The 26,910-nt window shown below is 31.5% G+C and overlaps 3 protein-coding genes and 1 long non-coding RNA gene across 6 annotated transcripts; 3 read left to right on the forward strand and 1 right to left on the reverse strand.

The window, feature by feature from the left end:
• Nucleotides 1–470: 470 nt before the first annotated feature.
• Nucleotides 471–6,627, forward strand: LOC135146029 (DNA topoisomerase 1-like). The gene is made up of 18 exons (XM_064078175.1): nt 471–523; nt 760–804; nt 2,148–2,276; nt 2,467–2,542; nt 3,244–3,412; nt 3,468–3,519; nt 3,570–3,693; nt 3,850–4,001; nt 4,148–4,273; nt 4,325–4,450; nt 4,637–4,696; nt 4,747–4,899; nt 5,137–5,263; nt 5,331–5,411; nt 5,462–5,565; nt 5,625–5,708; nt 5,970–6,040; nt 6,525–6,627. Exons 4-18 carry the CDS (start codon nt 2,488–2,490, stop codon nt 6,622–6,624), a joined length of 1,584 nt encoding a protein of 527 aa, XP_063934245.1. The 5' UTR covers nt 471–523; nt 760–804; nt 2,148–2,276; nt 2,467–2,487; the 3' UTR covers nt 6,625–6,627.
• A 1,214-nt stretch (nt 6,628–7,841) lies between these two features.
• LOC135146053 (uncharacterized) lies at nt 7,842–8,745 on the forward strand. The gene is made up of 4 exons (XR_010283658.1): nt 7,842–7,902; nt 7,960–8,088; nt 8,180–8,328; nt 8,411–8,745. It is a non-coding gene; the product is annotated as an uncharacterized LOC135146053 (long non-coding RNA).
• Nucleotides 8,746–8,892: 147 nt separating this feature from the next.
• On the reverse strand, nt 8,893–13,007 carry LOC135146040 (adenylate kinase isoenzyme 1-like). 3 transcript variants are annotated; one of them, XM_064078193.1, is made up of 13 exons: nt 12,967–13,005; nt 12,552–12,783; nt 12,282–12,380; nt 12,065–12,167; nt 11,926–12,001; nt 11,625–11,776; nt 10,488–10,558; nt 9,842–9,890; nt 9,613–9,687; nt 9,483–9,562; nt 9,347–9,420; nt 9,173–9,277; nt 8,893–9,119 (listed from the first exon to the last, which is right to left on the reverse strand). In XM_064078193.1, coding segments are annotated over exons 5-13 (705 nt in total). In that variant the 5' UTR covers nt 11,928–12,001; nt 12,065–12,167; nt 12,282–12,380; nt 12,552–12,783; nt 12,967–13,005; the 3' UTR covers nt 8,893–9,022. The 3 variants fall into 3 exon arrangements, with proteins under 3 accessions (XP_063934263.1, XP_063934262.1, XP_063934264.1); XM_064078192.1 differs by lacking the exon at nt 12,552–12,783 and having other exon boundaries at nt 12,967–13,007; XM_064078194.1 differs by lacking the exons at nt 11,926–12,001; nt 12,065–12,167; nt 12,282–12,380; nt 12,552–12,783; nt 12,967–13,005 and adding an exon at nt 11,346–11,392 and having other exon boundaries at nt 11,625–11,680.
• A 5,732-nt stretch (nt 13,008–18,739) lies between these two features.
• LOC135146052 (uncharacterized) lies at nt 18,740–19,994 on the forward strand. Its single transcript, XM_064078209.1, has 6 exons — nt 18,740–18,767; nt 18,840–18,997; nt 19,138–19,284; nt 19,343–19,438; nt 19,495–19,606; nt 19,658–19,994. Exons 3-6 carry the CDS (start codon nt 19,264–19,266, stop codon nt 19,831–19,833), a joined length of 405 nt encoding a protein of 134 aa, XP_063934279.1. The 5' UTR covers nt 18,740–18,767; nt 18,840–18,997; nt 19,138–19,263; the 3' UTR covers nt 19,834–19,994.
• The last annotated feature ends 6,916 nt before the right edge of the window (nt 19,995–26,910 follow it).

Genomic DNA, 26,910 nt, shown 5'->3' on the forward strand with positions numbered 1-26,910 from the left:
AAATTTAATATTTTTTCACATTTTTCAATGAACTTTTAAACTAATATTATATAATAATATCAAATAATTAATAAGTAAAAGAAAAACAATCATAATAAATTTAGTGATTAATTTTAAAAAGTTAGCAAATTTTTAAAGTAATTCATAAAAATAATTTAATATTTTTGTTGATATCATTTTTATTCCTTTTTTTGCCCTTTTTCTAAAATTCTTTTAATTATTTAAACTTTTTACTTTTTAATATCATAATACTCTTTTTATATTACCTCAATGCAGTTTAATATATTTTTATTACTTTCACCATACTCTTACCAGTTTTTACTATACTATTTGATTTCATTATATTTAGTATATATTTAACTTCGCTAATTGTCGTGCAATTTTTTGGCACACTTTATATACTAGTAATATTTCTTAATTTCTTGTGCAATTTTATTTATACTTTTTATTATAGAAGAAACGTGTGAAAATTCAAGAAAATACTGACTCCGATGATGATAGGTCGATCGCCTCTTTAAAAAAAGTATTCGTTATTTTATAAAATAATGAAATAATATTTTTTTCATGAATTTTTTTGAATAAGTCAATTTATTTTTTTATGAAACTTATTTATGCAAAAAAAAATTTTTGCAATATTTTATTGAAATTTTTTTTAATAGAATGATGATTTGTTATCAATTAGTTAGAAATTTTTTAGTTTTACTGTAAAAATGATAATTCTTTTGTTTATTAACTTATATATTTTTACATTATGAAAAGAACACGAAAAAACCTAAAAAAGAAGTAAATATTACTGATAAAAAGGTATTATTGATTTGTTTTTTCTTAATAACTTAATTTTAACTCACTTCTTTATAAACTTTAGTATACTATATATATATTAATGCAATATTCCAATAACTAAAAGGATTTATATTAGAAAAATTATAGATGGATAATTTATTAACTATTAGAAATTTTATTTTTTAAAGTTTGCTAACCAATTTTTTATGAAAATTTATAAATTCATTACTTTTTTTTTCAGTTTATTAAAAGATTAATATAAAATAGTTTATTGATTTTCTTATAATACTTGAAAAAATTCAGTTTATACAAATTTGTAAAAGTTAAACGATATAAAAATAATTGTTGACAATTTTTTAATAAAAGTTTATTGCATAAAGTTGCTGGATCCATTACTGTTTGCTCTCTTCAGACGCAATTAAAAATCTCCTTCATATATATTGAAAGGATATATAATATAAACCTTTACAGTTTCATAATTTTCCTATTAACTCTTATAAAGGACGTAAAAGTTTCGTAGTTTATATAAGACCTACTATAAATATTCAGTTTATAAAAAAATAATTTTTAATAAATAAATGAAAAAGTACAAAAGTGGCCTTTAAATTGAATTTATAAATACTTTACACAAATTTATCGAAGAAAATATTAAAGTTAGATTTACTGTTTAACAATTTTTCCATAAAATTATTGAGGAGACAAATTTTGGGGGTAACAAACAAATAAAGAAAAATTTTAAAACGAACCTCTAAAGTTTAATTTTCTTTAACTTTTTTATAATAAAAATTATAATAATATTTAATAGTTTTTTAGAAATTTGAGAAAATGTTATTGTTACCAGTCAGTTTTGAGTATGTTAAGTATTTTTGAGCAAAGATAAAGAAAGTTTAACGAAATAATTTTTATACTGTTTATGAAATTTTTTATATAAAAAAATTTAGCATAAAAAAAAATATTAACTTCTAGTCTTCCTCAAATTTCTTAGAATCATTATGCTTTGTAATTTTTGTTATGTATTTATTTATTTGCTTTAATAATTATTTGTTTATATTTTTAAAATTAATAGTAAACTTCATTTAAGAATCTCACCGTTATTAATTTTTGGTAAATTCATAAAAAATTATTTACCCAATCAAGCTTTGAAGATAAGAGTCAGTGACAAATAGTATTTTATAAAAATAAATATATTTATGGTTATATTTTAGTAAATATATATAAATTGTTTTTTTCAGCTATGGAAAATAAAAATAATCGAGTATGTAAAAGCTATCAGTGATTTTCTTTAATATTAAGTAAAAAAGCAGTTTATATAAATTTTTTATCAAAAAAAATGAAAAGTTTAATTGGAATTATTTCTTACGCAGCCCAATGAAAAAAAGGAAACCGAACTACAAAGAAAAAGAAGGGAAGAGAGAGAGAGAGAAGAGGCAGAACGTTGCAAGTGGTGGGAACTGCAAGTAGTGGACGGTTTACAAGAGGGCCAGCGATGGAAGGTCTTCTTAAATAATAGATAGAATAGTATCATTAGTTGTTTTTGTCCGTAATTATTATTATTCTAATAGTTTTTCTTACAGTTGTCTTAATAGGTTAATTTTTTATTTTTTTCTCTCGTATTATATTTACTATTGATATTAATATCGTCTATCTTATATTAATCCAGTTATCTATTACTATTATTATCAGACACTCTGGCACAACGCTCCTATGCTTGCCCCCGAATACAAACCTTTTCCTTCCCACGTGAAACTTATATACGATGGTACATAAAAAGTTCCTCCCTTCAGGGCTCAAGCTCTAGTTACTTTTATATTGTCATTACTCTCAAAAATTTTTTTTAGGTCTGCTTATATTTATAGTTAATATATATATATATTTAATTGTATAAATATTGTAAATCACGTGCTTTATAGTCACGTTACTTTGTACCACTGGCTTTACTAAAATATTTATTTAGGTGGTATGAAAGCCCTATTTGGGTATTTGTTAGGTTTCATATATTATTTGATATTTTTTTGTCTTCTTTAAGACATTCTCTGTCCGATTATTTTTTAGTAGTAAAAAACTTTTTTTTTACGATAAGTAGTTTGAATAAAGCTCACGGCTATTGAAAAAAGTTTATGCACTTAATGGGAACAATATAAACAACTTAGCGACTTAATAGGAGCCAATAACATTTTTGGAACTGCCATTTTGCTGTTTATTTCGCACACGTCTGTTGACTTTTCTTATATTTCTATTGGCTAACACATCGTATTCTACCTCCAGTTCTTCCTTCAATCTTTTATATATTAATAAGATATATATTGAATTTTTAATAATAACCAACAAAATGATATATTTTGTCTTTCCTTATTAAAATATTACTACTAAGAAAATTTAACTTGCTCCATACTTTTTCGTAAAATTTAAAACTTACATTATTTACTCTGCTGCAATTACTACTTTTTGATCTATATAAAGGGTCCAAAGTGGATCTGACCCCCGAGACGGAGGAAGTGGCCTCCTTTTATGCGACGATGATTACCACGGACTACTCCGCCAACCCCGTTTTTGTTAAAAACTTTTTCAACGACTGGCGAACTTTTATGACTCACGAAGAAAAAAAATTAATCAAGTCCTTTAAGAAATGGTTGCTTTTCATTATGATTGTCACTTTTTTAATTATTATTATTATTACTCTATAGTGATTTTTCTTTGATGGTAAAATATTTTGAAGAGCAAAGAGAACTTAAGAAGGTTTTTTTTTAATGAAAATGGAGTACATTTTATTACTACGGTCATTATAGAATTTGACTAAAGAAGAAAAGGAAGCCTCAAAGAAACTCAAAGAAAGGGAAATTGAACTTCATGGCTACGCCATTGTGGATGGCTATAAAGAACGTATAGGAAACTTCAAAATTGAGCCTCCGGGTTGGCTACTTTCGTTTCTGGGCTATCTTCTTATATACGCTACCTTTTTCCTATATATTTTTAAAATTATAGTTATATTTTTAATTGTGTACTATCCTCTAGTTTTAGGTTTTTTAAATGCTATATCAACTCTTTACTTTCCTATCGTCTCTTCAGGATTATTCCGAGGGAGAGGAGACCATCCCAAAATGGGGCTCGTCAAAAGGCGCGTGCTTGCTAAGGACATCACAATAAATATTGGACCTGGCGAGACCCCGCCCCAACCGCCACCGGGCCAACAGTGGAAGCAAGTTATTCACAATGACAAGGTAAATTGATTTATTATTTTTTACAATTCATTACTGTTATTGAGGTAAACAATATTACTGGCGCCAAAAAGGTTAGTCACGACGATTTAATTTTTGTTTATCTCCTTCTTGGCTTTGAAGTTAGTTACGCTTTTTCCCTTAACAAGGTCACGTGGTTGGCTCAGTGGACTGAAAATATCCAACAAAATGTGAAGTATGTGATGTTGAACGCCAATAGCAGAATGAAAGGGGAAAATGACTTGAAAAAATATGATAAAGCACGTGAATTGAAAGTATTATTATTCTTATTATTACTTTATCACTACTATTATTCTTCTTTTAAGGGGTACATCGATACTATTCGTAAAAGTTATGAAATAGATTTGAAAGACAAAAAGATGGAGGTCCGCCAGAGAGCTACTGCCCTCTACTTTATTGATCGTCTGGCCCTTAGAGTAGGAAACGAAAAGGTTCATTTATTATTATTATTATTATTACTATTATTATTATTATTATTATTATTATTATTATTATTATTATTATTATTATTATTATTATTATTATTATTATTATTATTATTATTATTATTCTTTCGTCACAAACTTTATTAATTTACAGCTGTATTATTAAAAAATTATATAATAATGCTATTATAGAACGTTGAAGAGGAAGCAGATACGGTTGGCTGCTGCTCGCTTAGACTTGAGCATATTGATGTCGTTTACTATCATCATTTTTTTTTAAAATTCAAATCGAATTTTTACAGCTAATCGATCCGAACCAAATTAAGTTCGATTTTCTCGGGAAAGACTCGATTCGATACGTCAACACTGTTTCGGTTCCGGAACAGATTTATAAAAACGTGAAGATTTTTATGAAGCAGAAAGAAAAAAGCGATGCTTTATTTGACAGACTTACTGTACTTTTTCTTTTTTTTATAATACTTTATAGCTTTTCTCTTTGCTTCTAGAAAAAGAGTTGTAAAAAATTGTAGAAACTTCTTTCATATGATACTTTTTAAAACGGTGGACACGTGTATAAATATATATAACAATCTCAAAGGCTCGAATCCCTATCAACTATTTATAAACTTCTTATCATTACTATTAAATTTTTTATAATTTGTATTAAAGTGTAAAATTTATATATTTTTCAGGTTCCGGCTCTCAATAAACATTTGCAAGAGTTAATGCCTGGCCTTACCGCCAAAGTATTTCGTACGTACAACGCCTCCTTTACTTTGCAAGAGGAGCTCGATAAGATAAACCTCAAAAACCCTTCACGTACTCCTTTTGTTGTTACTATTTTGTTTTTAATAATAGAACGTTGTGCTTTCTATAATCCTTTTAGTTCAAGAAAAAGTTCTCGCCTACAACCGAGCAAACAGAGCCGTTGCAATTTTATGCAATCACCAGCGAGCCGTACCGAAGGGTCCTTCTTTTGTATTTATTTATTATTTATAATTATTATAATATTTAAAGGTTTTGAAGTGCAGATGGAAAAAATAAGAAGCAAAATAAAGGTGTGGAAAGCAGAAAGAAAAGAACTAGAAAAAGAGTTGGAAGAAGCAAAAACTTTAAATAAAGTTGTATTATTAATTTAGTGCTTCGCTTGTGCTGGGGGTTATGAGCTCGTTATTTCTAGGAGAACGTCGTCACTAAAATACAAAAGAAAATCGGACTTATTAAAGAACGCATTCGGAAAAAAAAAATAGAAATGACTAATAAAGTCTTTTTCATTCTCAATAACTATTTATTATCATTACTTTCTCTATTAATATTGTTTATTATTATTATTATTACTATTATGTTTAGACTTATGATGTTATAGATTAATGATACTTTGATAATTAAAGTATTTTTTCAAAAAATTGCAAATAAAGCATTTTTTATTAATACTTTCGTTCATATCAAGTTATAATTACCTTAAATAGTAGTTACTATTAAGTGTTACTGTCTAATGCTTATCATTATTATAAATAATATTTAGAATGAAAATAAAACTGTAGCGTTGGGGACTTCCAAAATTAACTATATGGATCCGAGAATCACTTTTGCTTGGTAATAATTAGAAGTTTTTTTTAACCTTATGCCTTTCATATTCATTTATAATTTTTTTTAAAAGGTCGCAAAGTTTGCCAAACCTTTTTATAAATTATAAAGAAATAATTTAACTTAAATACAAATTTTTTTTAATATCCGCTAAATTAAATTTTATTACTTACAATAAAATTTTTCTCTTTATTTCATTGTATAAAATTATAACAAAAAGGTAATTGATAAAAGGTTTTTTTTATTTTTAAAAAATTTTATTACTTGTAAATTTTAAAAACTTGAAGTCCACCATAAAGTCGATACTTAAATTCTTTAGTTATTTGTATAATTATATAAAATAATAACTTTTCACAACTTTTTATCTTTCTTTAAATTCACTTTTATAATTAAAAAATTAACAGAATCAGAACAAGTGTCACTTTTTTTAAGCAATTATATATTTTTTAACTTCAACCTTTCTATTTATAATTTTTTTTCTTATATACTGAAGGTGCAAAAAAAATGAAGTTCAAGTCGAAAAAGTATATTCTAAAACTAATCGTGAGAAGTTTTTATGGGCCGCGTGCGTTGATTCGAACTTTCGCTGGTAGTCACTGGACTCTTGATTGGTTTTATCGAATTTGTTAACTTCTAAATATTCAACTTTGTTATGAACTTGTCTCTGCTCAGTTAGTAGTTTAAATATAATAAATAAAATTATTATGTTGACTGCATTTATCTAAAAATAAACTTTTAGTAAGCTTTATTATCTAATTTCATTATTTAACTTCCTAGTTGCGTTAGACGGTAACCTAGATTTTATAAATTTCAATTTAACTAGAGTTATCTTTTTTTGCATAAAGAAACAAGGTCTAATTTTTTAAGCCGCTTTAAAAAGTTGCGCTTAATAAAGTAACAGGTATCGTTAATTGTATATGAAATAACAAAGTTAAGTTTTATATGGCGGGCAAAAGGCCAACTGACGTATCGAATTAATCTTGTTAGTACTCGTTATGAGTTCCTTCTGTCGTAAGGCAGTACTTCATTCCTTGCCGTGTTGGAAATCTAACGAATTATAGCAGACTATTCCGGAGCTGTCCTCTTTCTCTTCAATATAAATCGTTCCCTTGATTTTGTAAGTGACATTAAGCCTCTCAAGGTAGAAGTTATTTCTTGTGAAGGGTTCGGTGAAAGGATATAAGTTTTGTAAGAGAACTTACACTTTGTCTATAGATCCCCCTAAAAACCTCTGCCTTATTATATAAAAAACGTATGACTTCTCTTTGATTTATTAAAGTTCACATAAGATAACTGCCACAAAATTACCAAAAAATATTTTTTTAAAAAAATAAGACTTCAAATCCCACTTATATGATAACCGTTAAAACGCTGTTAAAATAAAAAATTGCAAGAAACCTACAAAATTTACTTTGCTGTAAAGTTTTATTTTAGATATAATTTATCATAGATAGCTCGTTAATTGAAAGCCAACAAGTTACGTTATTCTTATAAAATTCACTAAGCCACATAATGTTTTAAAACATCTAAACACTAAAATATACTTTGGTCATAAATCCCTTGGCTTTCGTGGCTCTATCGTAACAAAAACCATAAAAGCAAAGCTAACAAGCCGCTTATAGGTCGCAGTAGGGTTAATTAAATCGACAAGGTTTTTGTTATGTAAACCCCGACGGCCGCCCCAGTCAACTAACCAGCCAAGTTTCCGCCCAACTCCTATGACTGCTCTGGTATACCCACGAGGAGGATGGGCGAGGCTGCTACTACGTTTTTAATGAAAAACTTTTAAAAGAGTTTTTAGAGTGGCCCGTCGTTTTACTACTCATTCATCTTTGCAATTCTTTTTATATTAAAAGTTTCATACCAAACTAGTATAATTTTTATAATAACAGGAAGATTCTGTCCTTTTTTTAACATATTCTTATTAGTTTTAAGCACAAAAATGAGCTTTCGAGGTGGTTTTTCTAGAGGTCGTGGTAATTATGGTCGAGGTGGTTTCTCTAGTAGAGGGAGAGGATCCAAGGGATTAGAGCAAGGGTCTCCAGATTCTGTAGTAGGTTATTATCATAAAGTTTAAATGTTTTTATTTCTTTTATTTGTTTATTTCTAAACCTTTATTATTTTTGCGAGTAAATCCATTTGTTGTAGTGATCGGAAGTTTTCTGCAACCCTGTGAAGCTGACATCGTTTGCAAATCCCTTAACGAAAAAATACCATTTTTTAATGCGCCCATTTACCTTGAAAACAAAGTTCAAATAGGTAAAGTGGATGAGATATTTGGGCCAATTAATGAAGTGGTAAGCTATGCTCGCTTTTAACTATATTTCTGTCCTTACTTCCTTTTATTATTGCGTTAACCAATAGTGTTTATTACTATAGTACTTTTCCGTTAAGCCCGCAGAAGGCATTATCGCAGCCTCGTTTAAGGCGGATCAAAAGTTTTATATTGCTTCCGACAAACTTCTGCCTTTGTCTCGCTTCTTACCTAAACCAGCCGCTCTAAAAAAGGTAGGCGCTGTTAAAAAAAAATCCAGTCGTCCTTTAAATCGTGGTGGCGGCGGAGCGCGGAACTTTGGTCCCTTCAACACACGGGGGAAATTTAGAGGCGCCGCAAGGGGAGCGCGTGGGGCATTTCGTGGTCGCTCTAGAGGATTTTCAAGAGGATTTTAACTTTATATATGTGGAACTATTTAATAGGCGTTGAAGGAAGGAAAATTTAGGGGGTGAAAATTTTTTATTAGTTCTTTTCTTATATACGTATAATGATGCGACGAAAATGTACAATAAAGCATTGTAATATCGCATTTAGCTCATTTTGGTTTTTTAATTTATAAATTTAAGAGAAAAAGAAACTTAAAAGAGGATTTATAACAAAGATTCTTCTATACAGCGGAACGGTCCGCTGTTCTCTTACGTTTTATGCTAGACCAACCCTTTACAGAGTGTTTTTTTTTCGTTAGGGTTCGTAATCACTCTGTCCAAATCTTTTCTTTAGTCTTTATGCTTCTCCTCTACCATCTTCCGCTTAAAATAAGGTATCTCAAAAAATTGCTGAGTCATATGTTCTACAGACTTGGAAGCGTCGATCCTAAAGGTGCTGGTAAACAGAATAATCAATTTAAAAAAAAAGGCAACGAGTACACGTAAACAGGAAGCCCGACTCGAATAAAATGTGCTCGAAGAGGTTCAATCGCTGTGCGGTACACGTGCAGGCGTTTTGAAATAACGTCTCGGTTGTCGTCTATTCTAATTAAAAAGGAAAAAAGGGATTAAAGTAAATATTAAAAAAATTCACAGGAAAAAAAAAAAAGGAACCTTCCGCTGGAAAGTCCGCGATTCAAAAGCCGCGTCACGAGAACTTCGTCCGATACGTCGAGCCACACAGCACACTTTCATTAAGAAAAGACCAGTTTAGGATAAAATAAGTAAATATTTAAAAAAAATTTGAAACCTCCGGAACTCCGCAAACTGCGTAAAAGTCAATCGCATTTTGGACGGATCGCGGAAATCCATCAACAAACACGTGCTTTCCTTCAGTACAAGTGAACGTCTATTTTATCATGGCTTAAAGTGAATTATGCCTGGCAACTTCTGAAGTGTATCGCGCAAAAGTCGAATAATAATGGCAGAGTCCACTAACTTTCCATCCCTCATAACTGTAAAGTTAATAATAAAGAGTAAAAATTACTAGACTCTTTAAACAATGATCTGACTTACTTGTTTAACAAAGTACGAATTATTTTCTAATTTATATTTTCTTAACTAAATTTCTTTCTCAATTTTTTATATAAATATAAAAAAAAATACAACCTTCTTCTACATGTACGCCTAATGGAGTCTTAAATTCCATTTCTCTCCGCTACAAACAGATTTTATAAATGATTAGTACTCTATTAATGAGAAGTTAAAAAAAACACTAATCTTTAAAAAAATAATACTTTTATAAAAACAGTTGAATTGCAGGTATTTAATTCTAAGTTTATTTTAAGTTATAAATACTATTTTTCAATAGTTTATCAATCTGATAACCTCCTTTGTAAAGGAATAATTCGATAAAAAGAGTATATCGCTAATAGAAGTATAAATTTTTTTTTTAGTACTAAATTCTTATAATAGACAATTAATAAAAAACTTAAAGAATATAATAGGTTATATCTAACTTGAACAAGAAAAAAAAATTAACAAAAATAGTATAATTATAAAAAAAGAAACTTTCAGTCCATAAATATTAAAAGAAAATCCATTATAAATTATCGCAATTAGAAATTATTAAAATATAAGTTTAGCGTTATTTCATATTTATAAAAATAGCAGCACAAAACTTCGAAGTATGTTATAAACCATTAAGTTAACTAAAGTATTGAAAAAAAAAACTTCTTTAATAAAAATACTTCACACATGACTATACAGAACTGTTTATCTGCATATTAAAAATTTAAAAATTATAGAAAAACACCAAAAGATCTCCGATAGAAACATGAGCAGAATTTATACGTTGAGAAATTTCTTGGTAAAGAGTGCCTTTTCCTAAAAAAAATATCTTATTTTCAACTAATAAATAAATAAAATTTACATGCACAGTCACAACAGGGAAAAGAAAGAAACAAAAAATGTCAAAGCAGTTTAAAAATAACTAGTAATGACATCTATAAAACTGCGAAATAGATACATAAAGAGGTGTAATAATAATCTAAACACATAACGTTAAGTAATATATGTATTGCTTAATAGATATAATACTAATTTGTTGTCAAATATATATTACTAGTGATAAAATAAACTTAATAAGTCAATTTAAACAAGATATAATTAAAAAAAATAAATGTAACAATAAAAGTAACATGTATATATTAGTAAAAACTTTGCGTATAAGCATAAAATGGTTTTTACTAGGCTTTTAAGCGAACAAGCGAAGAAAATCAGGCAAACACAACTTTGCGCTGGAAAGACTTTACTTTTCCATTAACAAATAAAAGAAGAAAAGCCGCTGATCTGGAGTTAAAGCGAAAGGGGCTTATAGTCGCTAGAGCAGATTGGCATAAAAAGAATACAAAAGTGCGTTTGTGGGAACTGCTAACCAACAAATTACTAATCCCCCAATAAAGTATTTAAAGACACCAAACATTTCACTTTTATATATACCATTCAACGAGCTCCTATAAATTTTATAGCATTACTTTCGTAAGTCTTATTTTATATATATAAAATAAGTTTAAAAAATTTAAAGAACGACAGCTTAAATAAAATAAGGAAAAGTTTTTTTAGAAGTTTTACAATAACAGCAAGTAAATATATAATATAAATCTATGTACACCTTTAAAGACAACGCACAAGATCATACGCTGGAATCTAACTCTAACCCTTTGAAAAAAAATATTATAAAAGTTGAGTGACTTACCCAAGGAAAATAAATATAATAATACCAAAAAAATTACTTTTTTTATTAACTTGAAAAAAATCTTAGTGATGAGCAAGATTACAGTAAATTAAACAATATATAGAATTTTAAAATTAATTAAACAGTAAAAATAATAAACACCAAGGAAATTCACAAAAAATATTAATAAGTTATTGGTCAAACAGGTGTAGTTACCGCTACCAGGACCACCGATAAGGAAGATCACGCGGTAACCCGTGCGGAGTCGCCAACCCACGAGTCCATCCTTGATCAACAAACAAAATTCTTTAAAAGAGATTTTTTCCGTTATTGTCCCGATCCGCAACTTTAATAAGTCCCTTAGCGTCCTACAACATTATAGATTGAGTGTTTAAAAACATAAATTACAACAAAATTACTAATAATACTATATTACGCCAACATTTCCAATACTGCGGTTGATATAGATATTATACGTAATAACGAGTGAAGCAAAAAAAAAATTTAAAATTAAAACATCTTCCGTTAGTAAACTCCCAAAAGTGTTTAAAACAGACGCTAATTCACGAGAATCAATCTCCCCGCTCCCATCTCTATAAGAATGAAGGTGTAGATATAAATGACTAAATAAATTAATACCACCAAGAAAAGGATACCTGTCAAATAACTCAAAAACTTTTTGTATTTCCTCTGTAGAATAATTTGTTTCACTAACGTTTTCATCACAATATTTCATAAAAGTGGTAAAATCGAGCCCTTCTATTATAAAAAATTTTTACAAATTAACACTCAACTAAGTATAATAATATAGACTATAAACATAGAAAATGCAATAGCACTTCATCGAATAAGAAAAGCTCTAATAAAACAAACCTTTATAGGAGTCGGCTAACTGCGCGCTTTCTTGCTGTGTAATATTTTGGCCAAGTGCAAAGAGTATGGACTTGAAAGAGTTATGGTCTATTTTATCCGCTTTATAGTAATATAAATACCATTTAAGGGGGGAGGGGAAATTAACAGAAAATTTTAAAATATTTTGTGAAATTACTTAAAAACTATAATAATATCTAATTACGACTTAATTTGCGCTGAAAAAAAAAATGGGAAAATAAGTATATACAACCAACAGGCCACAAAGCCTACATTTCGTAAATAAGTTAAATAGTCTAGAAGCTTCTAACTGGCGATGCTTGAGTATATTATTATTAGAATTGTTTGAAGTTGAACAAGATAACTTGCTTCTACAAGTAGCGAAGTTATATAATTTCTGGCCGTCAAATGAATTCAGTAAGGGAAAAACGGGCGACCATGGTAAGGTATGTTTACAAACTTTCTTTAATACTTCTAAGCTACAAGCACGCCGACAAAGCCCCATCTAAAAGAGGTAAGTTAGGTATTACCTGTGACCAGGCTATTATAATATTTAACTAAAAGTGCTACAGATATAAACAATAATATTTGATACTTAAATGTGAAAATTTTAATAGTTCATTTTCTATATATCTCATTAAATATAAAAAAGAGGGCAAACAATTAGCAAAAAAAAAATTAAGCGAACCTCATAAAGCAAGACTCATAGTACAAAGGAAGTGTGCTTAAAGGATAACTTTTCGGCGTTCCACTTAAAAGCAATCAAAGAAGTGGTTGAGTAGCTTGATTACGCCTGGAAATTACCGTTTGCCTAAATTGGGAAGTTGTAACGAACGCAATTAATCCGATTAAAAAGAGCCATTACATTGAGTATGCTCTTCAACGCTACGATCCCGGTATAGGCAAACTAAAACTGACTTACGTCATCGCTACTAGCGGCTTAACACACAGTTTACAAAATTGCTTAATCTTTTTTAAATGCTAATAAATTTAAGCAATGTTAAGACACTATAAGTCGTGGGATTTACTAAAAATTTTGTGTACAGAACAATTTTTCGTAAAACTTAAGTATGCAAGACCAGAAGACTACTCATTCTCCGGCGAGACGCTAAATGCACTGAGAGTTAAACGCGAAATACTGCGGTTGTATAAAACGCCCTGGAAAATCCTGCCAGTACAATCATAACACTTCATCAAACGGCGGACAACGCTGCGTTGGCAAAATGCCTACGACAGCAACCAACAACATTTACCACATCTCGAAATAATGGTGCCACTTGCAGTTACCCCTCGAAACAACCTCCTGAGCGATTAGTCAACCTGTCAACTGGATATGATAATTCGAACTAACTTTTTGACCCTCTAGCGGATATTATAATGGAATGTCATAGGTATGAGCTGCAAAAAAGCTGCACCCTAAAGCGTGAGCTGTAACGGCACTCTGCAACCAGATAACATAAAACCTTGACCGTCTTGAAGGTTTATGGGGAGCCGTGCGGAAAACCTATTGCTCTTTTAAAATGGTAATGCTTAGACACTGTAAAAATAGGCCTTAGTTTGATTAGCACGAATCCAACAGCAACCCTTGATGAACCGTAACTAACTTTGGTGCTCTGCTGTGACGTATCTCACCGGCCATTTTGGTAAGGTTGCAATGCAAAGACGCTGCTTGGAAAAGCGGAGTCGAGACCAAAATGGTAATACTTCAGAAGTACGCGGACAAATGCGACCTACGCGTGGCATCCAACAACTGGCACACATGGTAAATGTGCACTCTATAAATGCTCGAAATTATCATCTTAAAGGACATACACCCACGACAACAGTCGAGGCTCCAGATAAGCTCTTATCGGAACACAATATCTTCTGGACACAGTGATTCAAGGGCTCCTTTCTATGTAGAGTTATTTGCTATTATTGTTATAGTTTTAAGTTTTATAGAAAAAAACCAGTAAGTTTGCTAAGTTTAGCTCCTGTTCGATAGTTATAATAGGGAAGCTAAGAGAAACTGCTTCTAATTAAATTGTGCGTGTACCCTCCTACCTATTGCCTACACATTTGTTGCTTAAACAAACGACAAATTATCCACGACTGTACTCCTGCAGCCACGGACTATTAAGAAAGTTAAACGCGAAAATGATTATTAATCTTTCTATATTATTAAGAGTAAACAAAAAATAATAGGTAAAACTAAGGTGTAGTCAGGTATTAAAATCATAATTTTTAAAGTATTGGTTGCTGTTAAGTGCGTTCAGAGCTAAAAATGTTAAAGAAGCCTAATAGTGCTGTACATTAATTTTAACAGGTAAAATAAGTAAAACCATCAAACTAGGATCGAGAGATGCCGTGGTAGCTCAGCGGTCAAGGGTATTGACGTACATACTCGAGGTCGTGGGTTCGATTCCCACCGACGCGCGTCGCGTATTTAACGCCCTTATAAATCCTAATAAATTATATTAACGACAATGTCAGTGGGAGTAGATTTTAGAGGTAAGGCAATATGTTAGTTATTATATAAACAGCATGCATATACTGTGAAATCCTTACATAATTAACCCTCCGGGGCAAAAATCATTAACAATGTGATGCGAAGCAATTTAATAAAAATATTCCACGTTTCTTTTTCTATTCTTAAACTAAGAGGGGCTTAAATTTAAACGAAGAACTACGCGACAAAATAAATTGGGTTAACATATTAAAAAAGAAGCTTCAGCAACTGTTTACCTATCACTGGTTAAGTGCGTAATGACACGTCGCAAGACGGCTTTTTTTAAGTTCGGAACGACTAAACTCTTTATACAACTGCCTTTTTTGAACTTGTCAATAGGCGTCTGAAGCACTAGCAGACTTAAGAACTTAAAATATGAAACCCTAAATATGCGCACGCTCTCGGCAGTTCGCAATACTCTTAGAAACCTTCTCTTTTTATTGGTTTACGAGGGTGGAGTGATGAATTCCGGGCCTGAACAGGGAAACAAACATTTTTAAACTACTTTGAATTTATCTTTCAAAATAATCTCTATTTAGCTCGAAGCAATTGTTTTTAAAGGTATTCTTAGGTCGTTATGCCAGACCCATAAGTCGACTTGTGGAGGTTCTCAGGAGAGTCGTTTACAAAGTCGATGACCATTAACGTTCGCAAACCTCTATATACCAAGCCACTTTTTGAGATTTGGAAATATGGAAGTAGCACACGGGGCTAAATCTGGTGAGTAAGTGGGTGAAGAAGCGAATTAAACTTTAATTAATGAATTTTCGTCATTGAGACGTATGAACTAGCACACTGTCTTGAAAAAAAGTTTTTTCTTTTTCCGCGAAATGTGGCCTTCTTTTAAGCTCTTCGTATAATTTGTTCATTAAGTTCTCGTAATACTCCCCATTGATCGTTTTTTTCTTTTGAAGATAACACAAATTTTCCAGTATTCCTAAAAACAGTGGCCATAACCATGCTAGCCCATGCAACTATCTTTACATCCTTTGGAGATGCCTCTCCTTTTGCATTCATTGCTTCAACTGTTGTTAGGAGTATATGATGGACCCAAGTCTTATTGATAGTAATGAACCGACTTAAAAATTCTGTCAGCTTGCGCTTATAGAGTGCCGGACATTTTGTTAAAATTATCCTTTCGACATTGTTTTTGATCAGGTCTCAGCGTGAGCACACGCAGCACTCCTCTTGCCAAAGTTTTTTATGGTCGGATGTTCGTGTAAAATTTTACGTACTCTTTCTGTTGACATCTTACATTCTCCGCTTCTCTCTCACTTTTACTCTGTGGTCGGTCAAAACGATTTTATAAATTTTTTCTATCATCTCTAGCGTAATCACTTCAGTGGGGCCGGACGTTGCGTGGTTGGTCATTGGTGCTAGTCCGACCCATTTCAAATTAATTAACCTAGCGTTTGACTGTCGTATTCGATGGAGTAGAGCTCCTAACTTTATGATACAGATCCTTTTTAAATTCGGTTGCAGTTAAACCTTCTAAATATTTAATGTTCGCCCGAATTTCAAAATATTCCGTTGTACCCAAATTGCTTGAGGCGTTGTTTTAACAGATTGCTATTAAGCCACTAAACGACATATTGAATTGGCATAGTTAAAGTAACCCGATAAAGAATAAAATTAAGCATTGCCTTTATAATATGTATGAATGCACTTACAAGTTAATACAAATACTAATATTGACACCGCTGTGTATGTCCTTACTATAAAATTTATATTTACCACTCATAGTCACTGTATCGAAAGCGACGCCACTTTAAGAGAAAACGGAAACTCATATTATAGTATTAACTCTCTTAATTTGTACTTTAAAAACTATTAATGTTTTTAATTAATTCCCTTAAAAAAAAGTCATTTGAACAATGCTTACATAATATGCACGAGTACATGTTTAACACTATTAACAGGGTGTTTAAGATTATAACCAACTGCTTCTATATATAGAGACGTTAAAGTCTTTGGGATTTTGCTTGGTTCTCTACCTTCATTATACTTGAATAGCCTACTTCCTTTTAAACTTTTTTTGACTGATTACTTAAGCGCTTTTATTCGTGCTATTAATGCGATACAATCTTTTTCATGACTGTAAGATTAAATTTATGTCATTTTTCATTAAAACTATATTGATTTAGTTGACAGGCACTTAAACATTATTTACAAACCTATCTAACAACTTATATATACTAATATTAATATTAATAATAATATAATCTATACCTATTAATTAATAATTACTTATTACGGGTTGATTTATAAATAAAAGGGACTGATATGGACTATACGCAAAGATGTATTTATATAATATCATTTTTTATAAAAAGGTAGTGCACGTTTAAAAGTAAATATAATAATTGATGATCCACCGCAGTCCTTTGACGTCCATTTTTAGCGTGATGGAAAATTATCAACAAGTAAACTATAGATAAATACAAAGGGTAAAAATTGATATATTAAATTGGTACAAAAAATCATTCACTATTCCACAAATTAAGCGACTCTGCTCAATACTAGGCGTTAACTAAGTGTGTGCTCTAGGTAAAAGACTTTGCAGTTGCTAATCGATTTGAACTTTGTAACCTTTGCCAAAATTTATTTATAGTTTTTTAGCGCGCAAATTACTGCACTTATACGTATTATGTTACAACTTAATTCTTGCGCAGCTCAATCTCTAGAATAGCAATTCAATAGAAAAGATTGGGATAACCGATTCCTTTAAAAATTATTAATTAAAGCACAGTTTTATCGAAAGAGCTACGCGGAGGGTGCACACAAAAATAACGCTAGTAAAAAAGATTTTCCTCAACGGACAATTTAGTATTGGTGTTTTCCCCTCCTTGCAAAGGATTAACTAAAGTAACCCCCAGATTAACACTTACGTAATAAACTTACTTGAGATGAACACAAATGTAGTATTTTCGGTATATGGTGGTACTTATTTTCTCAATTTAGATCTGATGGTAAGTAAATTTTTTTATTTGTTGTTTTTAAACGAAAAACTTTCCTACATGTGACTTAGAGATTTATTACTTTATTTAGGTATAAGCCTACTACAAACTAAGTACTCAAGATACTGCAAAAACAATTTTTAAAAATTGTAACATTAATTTTTGGAAATTTTAATAATTTGAGTAACCACGTTTGTTGCTAAGGAGATTTATAGACAACCTCTATAATTTTTATCTAACAAGAAAGAGTGACCTCTTATAAAGCGAAATATTCCTGGACTAAAAGTCAAATTAATTAACAAACAATAATCTAAAAAATTCCGGACATCTCTCTAAGGTCTTTTTTAAAATTATAATTTTTACTTGTACACTAAAAGCCAATCGATGATTAAGGGGAGCCCAGTAATGTTGCTACATTCTTCTATTAATAGAATATTGTTTTAGCCAATATTATATTTAATTCAACCTTTGCCTTAATAACCTGAAGACTTGGTGAAGGTTTTAAGAATTTTATGATTTATCTTTTAAAAGTTAGAATAGAGCGCCGCATCATTGCAAAGAAAATCTTTGGTTCATATTGTAGTCATAGGTTAACTTAACTTGGCAACTCTATAATATTACATAATGGTTTAAACTAAAATGTGATCTAAACCACTAGTACAAAGTAGGTAGCATGTTTATAATACCTTCCCGATGAAAAAACTTTATCGCTAAAAGATTACATAATGGTTTAAAATAAAATGTGATCTAAAACCACTAGTACGTAGATAGCATGTTAATATTACATTACCGATGCAAAAACTTTATCGCTGAAATAAAGAAAGTGAATTCCTTTGTATAAAAAACAGTTTTTAGACTTTTTTAAATCTTTTTAAAATTTATATAAAACAATTACCTTTTGATTGGCGCCTATGACAAGAAAGTGCTTAAGCCATGTGACTTAAAAACCTTCGTTCACAAATGACCGGGAGCACAAGAAAACCTTTTTATTTCACACATGGTGCTTCTTGTTTTATCTACAGGAGATTTGCTCCACTCTTCAGGGTCTAGTACTTAGCTTATACTAACTTTAATCTGTATCCTTTTTTTAATTTTTTATTAACCCCTTACCTGCAGTCCTCTGCTTTGCTCAGATCCGAAGCAAGAATTAATAACCAGTTTATCTCGTACTTTTCAAAGTCAAAAGCGTATTGAACATGTTGACAGCATTAAACAAGTATATTATTCAAATAGCTTAATAAGTTTAGTCTTGGACGATCCATGTAGCGTTGTAGGTAAGTCGTTTATTGCTATTTTTTTTAACAATACTAATTTCTTTCAGTTAGACCATAAAAATACCTGTGTTAACTTAGTATTAAATTGTATATACTATTTATATACTTCCTATTTATAATCATTTTTTACGCTTTTATAGCAATAAAATTGTTTTTAAAAAAAATGGAATCACGAAACTTTTTTAACTGCTTGGAGGGGTATAACTAAAGAATTAAATGTTAGTCGTCTTCGTTGGTTTTCTGTGGCATTATCTGAAGTAGCCTCCATGACTAAAGAAATGTGGGAGGTACGTAAAATTTGAAAATAGCTTTTTTTGAGTTATGGTAAAACTTTTATGTCCATAGTTTTTATTTTCTCTTAAGGCCAAAAATGTTATTGAACAACTGGGTGCTTGCGAATTAACTGTGGAGGATCTAGAACAAATCTACTCTTGGACTGGCGTATTAATTGAAGCCTTATTATTTTTTTTATCCTTTCTATTTTATTTTTTTATCAGCAATTTCCCTCCTTTGTTCAAGTTACTCTCCACATCGAAGGCCTTTCTTGCCCTTTGCTGTCGTTTTTAAAAGAACACAACATTAAAATTATGAGCAACCATGATGCAACTTGTATATCTTTATTTACTACCTTTTATTTTTATATATTATGTACCATTTTAGGTTTTATACCTGATGAAGTTATTTCAAGCATTATTAATAAATTTATGCCTGAAGATCTACCGACAGACCAACTATGGACGATGTCTGCACTCGTGCGTTACTCCACTCATATCGACTGTCAGAGCGTATTGAGCTCTAAGGGATACATAGTATATGTGGAACCCGTTAGTCTTTAAACCTGTTTTCGCTTAAGGAGTTCTTTTTCGGCTCTGAAACTAATAAGCAAAGCGTAAGTTCGTCCCAAATGCCAACTATCAATCTTTACTGAAAGATTTAATTAACCATCTTAATATTTGTGAAAAATTTAACAAATAAAGAGTGTTATATAACATATCTGTTTCGAATGTTTAAGGTTTCTTCTTAAGTTACAGAGCATCATATACTATATAAAATGAAAGATTAAAATTTACTTTTTAGTTAAACTTTACATATGTTTTTACTACCGAAGGAGAAGGAAAGGTGTGTGGGATCAGTTAATATATTATCTCTATTTTCCTTATAAATATATAAACTGTTGTGTTACTGGTTTTTTACTAACCCCAATTACTTAGAAGTCACTAATAAACAAAATTTTCAGCTATATTATAAATCTATTCGATATACTCGAAATTTACACGTTAAAAAATGGTATATTATCAAGAAAGATTACTGAATTTAGAGTGTTGTCCCGTCCACCGCCATCTAGTGCTGCTATATCCATTAACTAAAATTTATAACTAGTAGATGAATATTATTATAAAAATAAGTATTAAAATACATTAATAAAAAAAAGAATTTGAAGAATGGTATGGTAACTAATATTTTGAATGGTTTTTCGAATCGTTTTTAGTATAAATATATCATGGAGCTCACAAATAAAAGCAATAGCTCACGCTTTATAAGGTTATTTCTTATTCACGTAATTTTTTTTAGTTCATATTTTTTTTCATACTTTTTAATTAAATATTTTTTAATAAATTTGAAAACGTTATAAGCACAAGAGTATTACACAACATAAATCAGGAACACCACCAGATTTTATGTAGTTTACAAACATATACTAGTGATCTGGAAGGGAAAATTTTTACTAGTGCCTTAACTAAGACAGTGACTCTGATAGAGTGGTTATGATTATCATTGGTCTACAGTACTTATGCTTGATGAAAACAGTTAGGGCAGCCTGGATCAGATAATTTGCAGAAAATAAAAAAATCAGCCTGGGTATACCTACAGATCATGAATAGAACACATGATATTAGGGAACCGCATACCTGAACTCGAACTACAGAAACCCAAAGACGTCATCCGAAATGTGAAAAACGCTTTTAAAAAAATCTATAGCCATATTCATGACTAATATAGTGTATTTTATAACAAGGAAGAAGATGAAAGTATACAACAATTTAAAAAAACTTCATCTCGCCATTCAATTTGTCGGGCACTGTACTGTCAAATAGCTGAACTTGCTGAAGTCTTTAAAGTAATTGCACTCGTATATAGCTCTGGAGATGATTTTAGGTACGACAAAATCTCTCTAGACCAGCCTTCCAGCAACTATCCAGAGGGAATAGATTACAAATATGCCTTCAGTGCACTACTTAAAGCTAATAGATACAATTAAATACCTTCTAAAGTATTACAAGGCAACTTCACCAGCTAAAATTTTCTATACAAGTATTTAAAAAGGAAAATTAAAATATTAAGATGGTGCGCATGCGTTGAACAAGGAACATTAGCCCGGGCCCACGCATTAACGAACAATGTACACATTGCAATTGAATTGGACATATCGAGAGCGCCTGTCTAAGGGAAAAAAATAACGTAATAATCAAAATTTTATAAACCGCGGAGGAATCCTATTTACCACTGTTCCCAAGAATACAGCTCAGTGTATGCCTAGTGAATGTAGTATACAGACCTTATGCAATATAACCAGATACATCTTAAAGCAATCATGATTACCTTCAAATATTGGAGTGAAGCTTTCAGGGATGCTGTTTTTTATTTTTTATATATAACATTTCCATAGCAATGCTCTTACACCTACCGAGTTCTATGGCCTTAAAACTACTCAAAAAAATATTTGCCCTTAAGTTGCCAAATTTATTTTTTCATCACAATTACAGAACAAAATCTCAAGATACAGTAACGGAGGGAATCCTACTTCCTTAACCAACAGATTCAACAGATGATGGATATGCTATCCTAAATTCTAGTACCAATAAAATAATTCGGTCGAGGGCTGATATCTGTTATGAAAACACATTTCTGTACAAAAACAATCAACCTGGAACTGGCAATATTGGACTAAAAATTTTTACCCCCATCTTGTTAGTACATCAAACGTTTACCCATTACCAACGAATATCAGTAATGTTATTGATTTTGAGACTAAGCCAAAAATATAGAATCTAAAACACAGCAAGTTCTATCTGTTCCCACTTTAAAGATGTACAGTATCTCCCTACTTCCAAAATATCAGAGCTCCTAGGCTATACCATAACCACCTCAGATCCCTTTTTTTCTCTTCTCAATCCTTATATGCAATCACAAATTCAAATGAAAATCTCTTCTAATACCAATGTCTAATTTAACTATAAAAATTGTACCTAAAACTAAATACATAAGCCAAATAAAAAAAAAAGTTGATCTAGAAGATAAGCGAAATTCTGATGTAAATATCGTAACACCTCTAGAATGCTTCATAATTTTTACCAAGGTTAGAGTTTTACGATAGAGATTTCGATAACAAAATAAAACACCTCAGAATCTAATCCACAAAAATTGTCTCTTGAACAAATACTAGATAAAGTTTTGTCTGAAGCTAATAAAAGAAATTTTAGGTTTTTTGAATATAACATAGATAATGTTAAGAAGAATAAAGAGGAAAACTTAGCAATAACCTATCTTTTTTTCAATGAAGCAAAAAATTTGGAAAACAAAACACAATATATGATGCCTCCACGAATTAACTTAACTCGCTATTTATGCTAAAAGGATTTAATATTACCATTGACAAAGTCCCTTCGAATGAAAGAATTTTATCCACACCCTGGCTACTTTACAGAAAGAAAAGTAATAACAGCATAAGGCAATACTAACAGCAATAGGTTATCAACGAATAGCTGGTATTGATTACTATGTAATTTATTCTCCAGTTTTATCTGAAGAGTGTTCTTTCATTTACTACTCAACATTGCAATTCAAAATAACAATTAATTATTACTATATCATTATATATGAAAAATCAGTTAATTTGATATTGCTAATCTTGTCTGGTTAGTTATAAACAGCTGCCTATACAACTGCTTTTTTTGCATACTAAACTTAAAGAACCAGTATACTCCTAAATGCCCCAAGGCATGTATTTAATTAAAAAATTCACTAAACTCAGAATAAAGACGATTACTAGATGGACTTTACTCTAAAGACGTCAAGTGTGTTCTAAATATGAACGTAACAGGTTAATGTTTTAGAAGAATCAGCTAGACTTTTTTTTCTTGACCTCTAGACGAGTACAAAATATGGCTATAAACAAAGTGTGTTAAATCTAGTATATTTTTTTACTGGAAAATTTCGATGTTATTGTTGGTATAGAAGTGGGTGATTGCATTACTTTGTGATGGGCTGACAATTTTTTTTAACAATATGCGCCAAGAATGCGAAATTAAGGGCCATTCAGTTGGATAAAATTTTAGTAATAGAACTGATGATTAATTTATTTCCCTAGTCAAAATCTTACAATTTAGAAACTTGCAGTTAAATATGGTATAAACACAACCACCAAGTTATATACTCCTATATCTAGATATACGAAACTTAAACGACCTAGCAACGCTGATAACAACAATGAGGATTATAAAACCTCATTGGCTCACTAGGAAACATATCTGACAGCACAAGCCAGATATAGCATATTATGTAACTACATTTTAGGAGGGTTTCTACAAAACAGTAATGAGGAACGTAAACCGCTAAAAGTAACAAGAAAATTACAAAATTAAATTAATAACAAATTCAATTTAAAAAAAAAAGATTTTTATTGGCCGTAATATTAAAAGGATTGGCTCTTCGAATCCATTTTTTAAGTATACAAAAAATTACTATAAAAGGTAATTTTTTTACAAAAAACTTTGATGAAAAAGTGGAAGTTGATTGGTGGTGAAACGAACTTTGATTGTAACTTCGAATCCATTTTGTAGTATAAAAATACCACAAGGCTTTTACGGTAAGAATAGCGGAGAAGGCTCCCCCTGGTGGGAGGCTCATAGTCGGGGAGGCCTGGCTAACAGTGACGCGGGCCAGTACTACTGATTGCTTCGGGCCCCGGGCCTAAGGCCGCCTCTCCCGGTGTTGGTTTTTAGAGGTTTTCCATCACACTAGATTGAACGGCGGAAGTCCCAGCTCGGTATTTACCGCTTTTTCAGTCCTTCGGGGACGTCAAAATATCTCTATAGGGAATATACACTGGCGGCACTCGCCCTCAACCACCATGCTACAGATTCAATACGGGTTAAGCGGTCTTGGACCCCCCGTGTGTCTCCACTGTGATATCACGAAAAAAAATAATAAAATAGAAGAGACAGAGGAGCTTTATTATATTATCTTATCATATTTTTTGCATATCTTTTGTTTACATATTTTCTTTTTGTATCCTTTTCTATTTTTTTATAAATTCTAATAAAAAGAGCTTTAACTTAACTCTACCAAACAAGACGTATGAAGCTTATAATCGACAATCTTTTAACTAGTAAAATTGTTATTCTACTCTTCTTGGGCCAATAATTATAATTATCATACTGCAATGGGTTATATAATCTTTCTAAACGATAATTCATTACAATGGGAAACTAAAATTTATAGAAGCTTTATAAATACGCCTTCCTGTGAAGCTGAGTATATAGCTCTTAGTAACGCTATAACCAATACTATAGCCATAAAAAGTTTTTAAAAGAATTGCTCCCTGACCGCCTATAATAGTACAAATTTATACAGCCATGTCGTCTGTAATGAATATTTTTAGTAGAAATGCGTCATCAAAAAGATTACGTCATATTTATATTCATATCTTTCGGTTAAACAAGTCTGTAAAGCAAAGAACTATTATGTAAAACCTATTATGTCCGGAACAAACATAGCTGATATTTTCACCAAAGCACTCTCCTTCCAAAGCAGTACTTTTTTCAAACAATATTTTAACTTAATTAGGATAGTACGAGGTTATAACAAAATTTTAAACCAATGAAAATTTAAAGCATATTATTAAAAAAAAGTATTTAATTCAAGATCCAATAAACTATGTTTAATGAATTAATCATACTTTAGATTATTTAATGATATATTAAAAACTTAAAAGAATAAAGAACAACCGCCTCTGTTAATCTATTTACCTCTTCTTGTCTCTATTTTTTTTTATTTTTATTTTATAATTTAATTTTATTTTAACATTTATATTTTATTTTTTCATATTTTTCTATATTTTTCTCTAAATCCTAATAATATGTATATTAAAAGACAAACATACTATTATATAAACCCCCTGGCTTTAAAGTTCTTTGTACACAACACCAATAACAAGCTAAAATTAGATGACAGGGCTATAGAAGGTGTTAATGTTACGCATGCGTATAACGTGGAGGGGTGAGCGCTTGAGGGCATATCACTAACTGGTGTATAAAAGGGGCGGATTGACAGCTGCTCATACTGCGGTGACAACCAGTCGCAAAGTACTATCGCCCTGACCGTCTACCAGATTATATTTAAGCCATATTCGTCAATGGCGCCGGTTAATTGACTTAGGCGCTGCACACTAAACCTCGACCGCAAACTAATTTTAAACGGTCTTCACTAACACATTAGAAAGGAGGTGGCCGCCTTTCACAACTACCACTTGAAGGCGAAACTACAAACGTGTCTGTAGCAGTAGGGAGCGGGGATGGTTCATCTTATTGACTCTTCGTCAAACGTATTGAGTACCGTTGTCACACACCACTTCCACCACTTAATTATGGCATGATAGCGGCGGAAAGCGCCGAAGGCAAGACACCGCAGGACTCCCCAACTATTGTTGACGGACTTATCAATTTAAGCTCGTTTGAAAATAATTAATATAGTTCTGCACTTTCCCGACGCCATTACTAACGAAATGCTAAATAAGCTGCTGCCGGTAGCGATTAATCATCTCTCCTGTTTTTCAACTTCTGCAATCTCGCTTGACCCTTTCCCAACGCGATGGAGAGCTGCCACCGTCGTGATGCTAACTAAGACTCCTCGGGCTTCAGCAAACCCCAGTAAATATCGCCCAATTAGCCTTCTTTCAGTGATGGGCAAAACCGTGGAGCGACCCTACTACGCAGGCTGGAAGAGTTTGTAGAAACACACCAGGCGCTTCCAGAATTCCAATTTGCATTTTGAAGAGGTCACTCGACGACGCAACAACTTTTGCAGCTTGTTGAGTGGGCAACTCGCACTTTAATTTTATAAAATCCTTGGGCGTCGTTTTTCTCGAGGTTGAAAAAGCCTTGACCGTGTATGGTACTAGGGTCTCCTGCGCTGTCTCCATACCGTCGACTGACAGCTGGTGTTCCACAAGGCTCTCAGCTCTCAGCACTTTCCTTCCGCTGTACATGTTAGATATTTTACTCCCCTGCGAACTCACACCGCGTTGCCGATACTGCAGTTTTAACGTCCTTGAAGAGCCCCTCATTATTACGGCAATACCTGCAGCCTTATTTGGAAACATTTGCCACCGGGTGTAGGCAGTTGGGGGTAAACATTAATGGAACAAAGAGCAAGGCAATTCTCATCTTAAGATGCATCACGCTACACGCGCCTCTAACCCTCGAAGGTGTTAAGATCCCATGGGGCCCTCAAGTCCATAACTTGGGCGTCGTCATCGACAAGCAACTAACTTAGAGGCAACAGGTAGAGTACGGCACGACTTAGGTGAAAGCAACAATTTACACACTCTACCCGCTGCGCCTTTGACAAGTGTGCGTATGCCCTATTATGGCCTAGGCATCTGTTGCTGGGACATACCGTCAAAGCTTGCATCCCTAGAGACGGAGGAAAACAAGCTCCTGCAACTTATAACTCGGCGCACATTATTTCGTGCGGAAGGAGAAGATACATGACGACCGTTTCAAGAACTTATATACGAAACCCTGGAAAGGCTCACGCTTTCGGAGGCCCCGCGATGCACATGCGCACAATAACAGTTTTGTTATACCTTTAACACCTATTTAGAAAGTTGTTTTGTGAGATGACCCGCCGAA

The sequence above is a fragment of the Zophobas morio genome, unplaced genomic scaffold (genome assembly GCF_036711695.1).
Source record: "Zophobas morio isolate AGI-343-1 ecotype UQ-CSIRO unplaced genomic scaffold, CSIRO_AGI_Zmor_V1 ptg000206l, whole genome shotgun sequence".
Lineage (NCBI taxonomy): Eukaryota > Metazoa > Arthropoda > Insecta > Coleoptera > Tenebrionidae > Zophobas > Zophobas morio.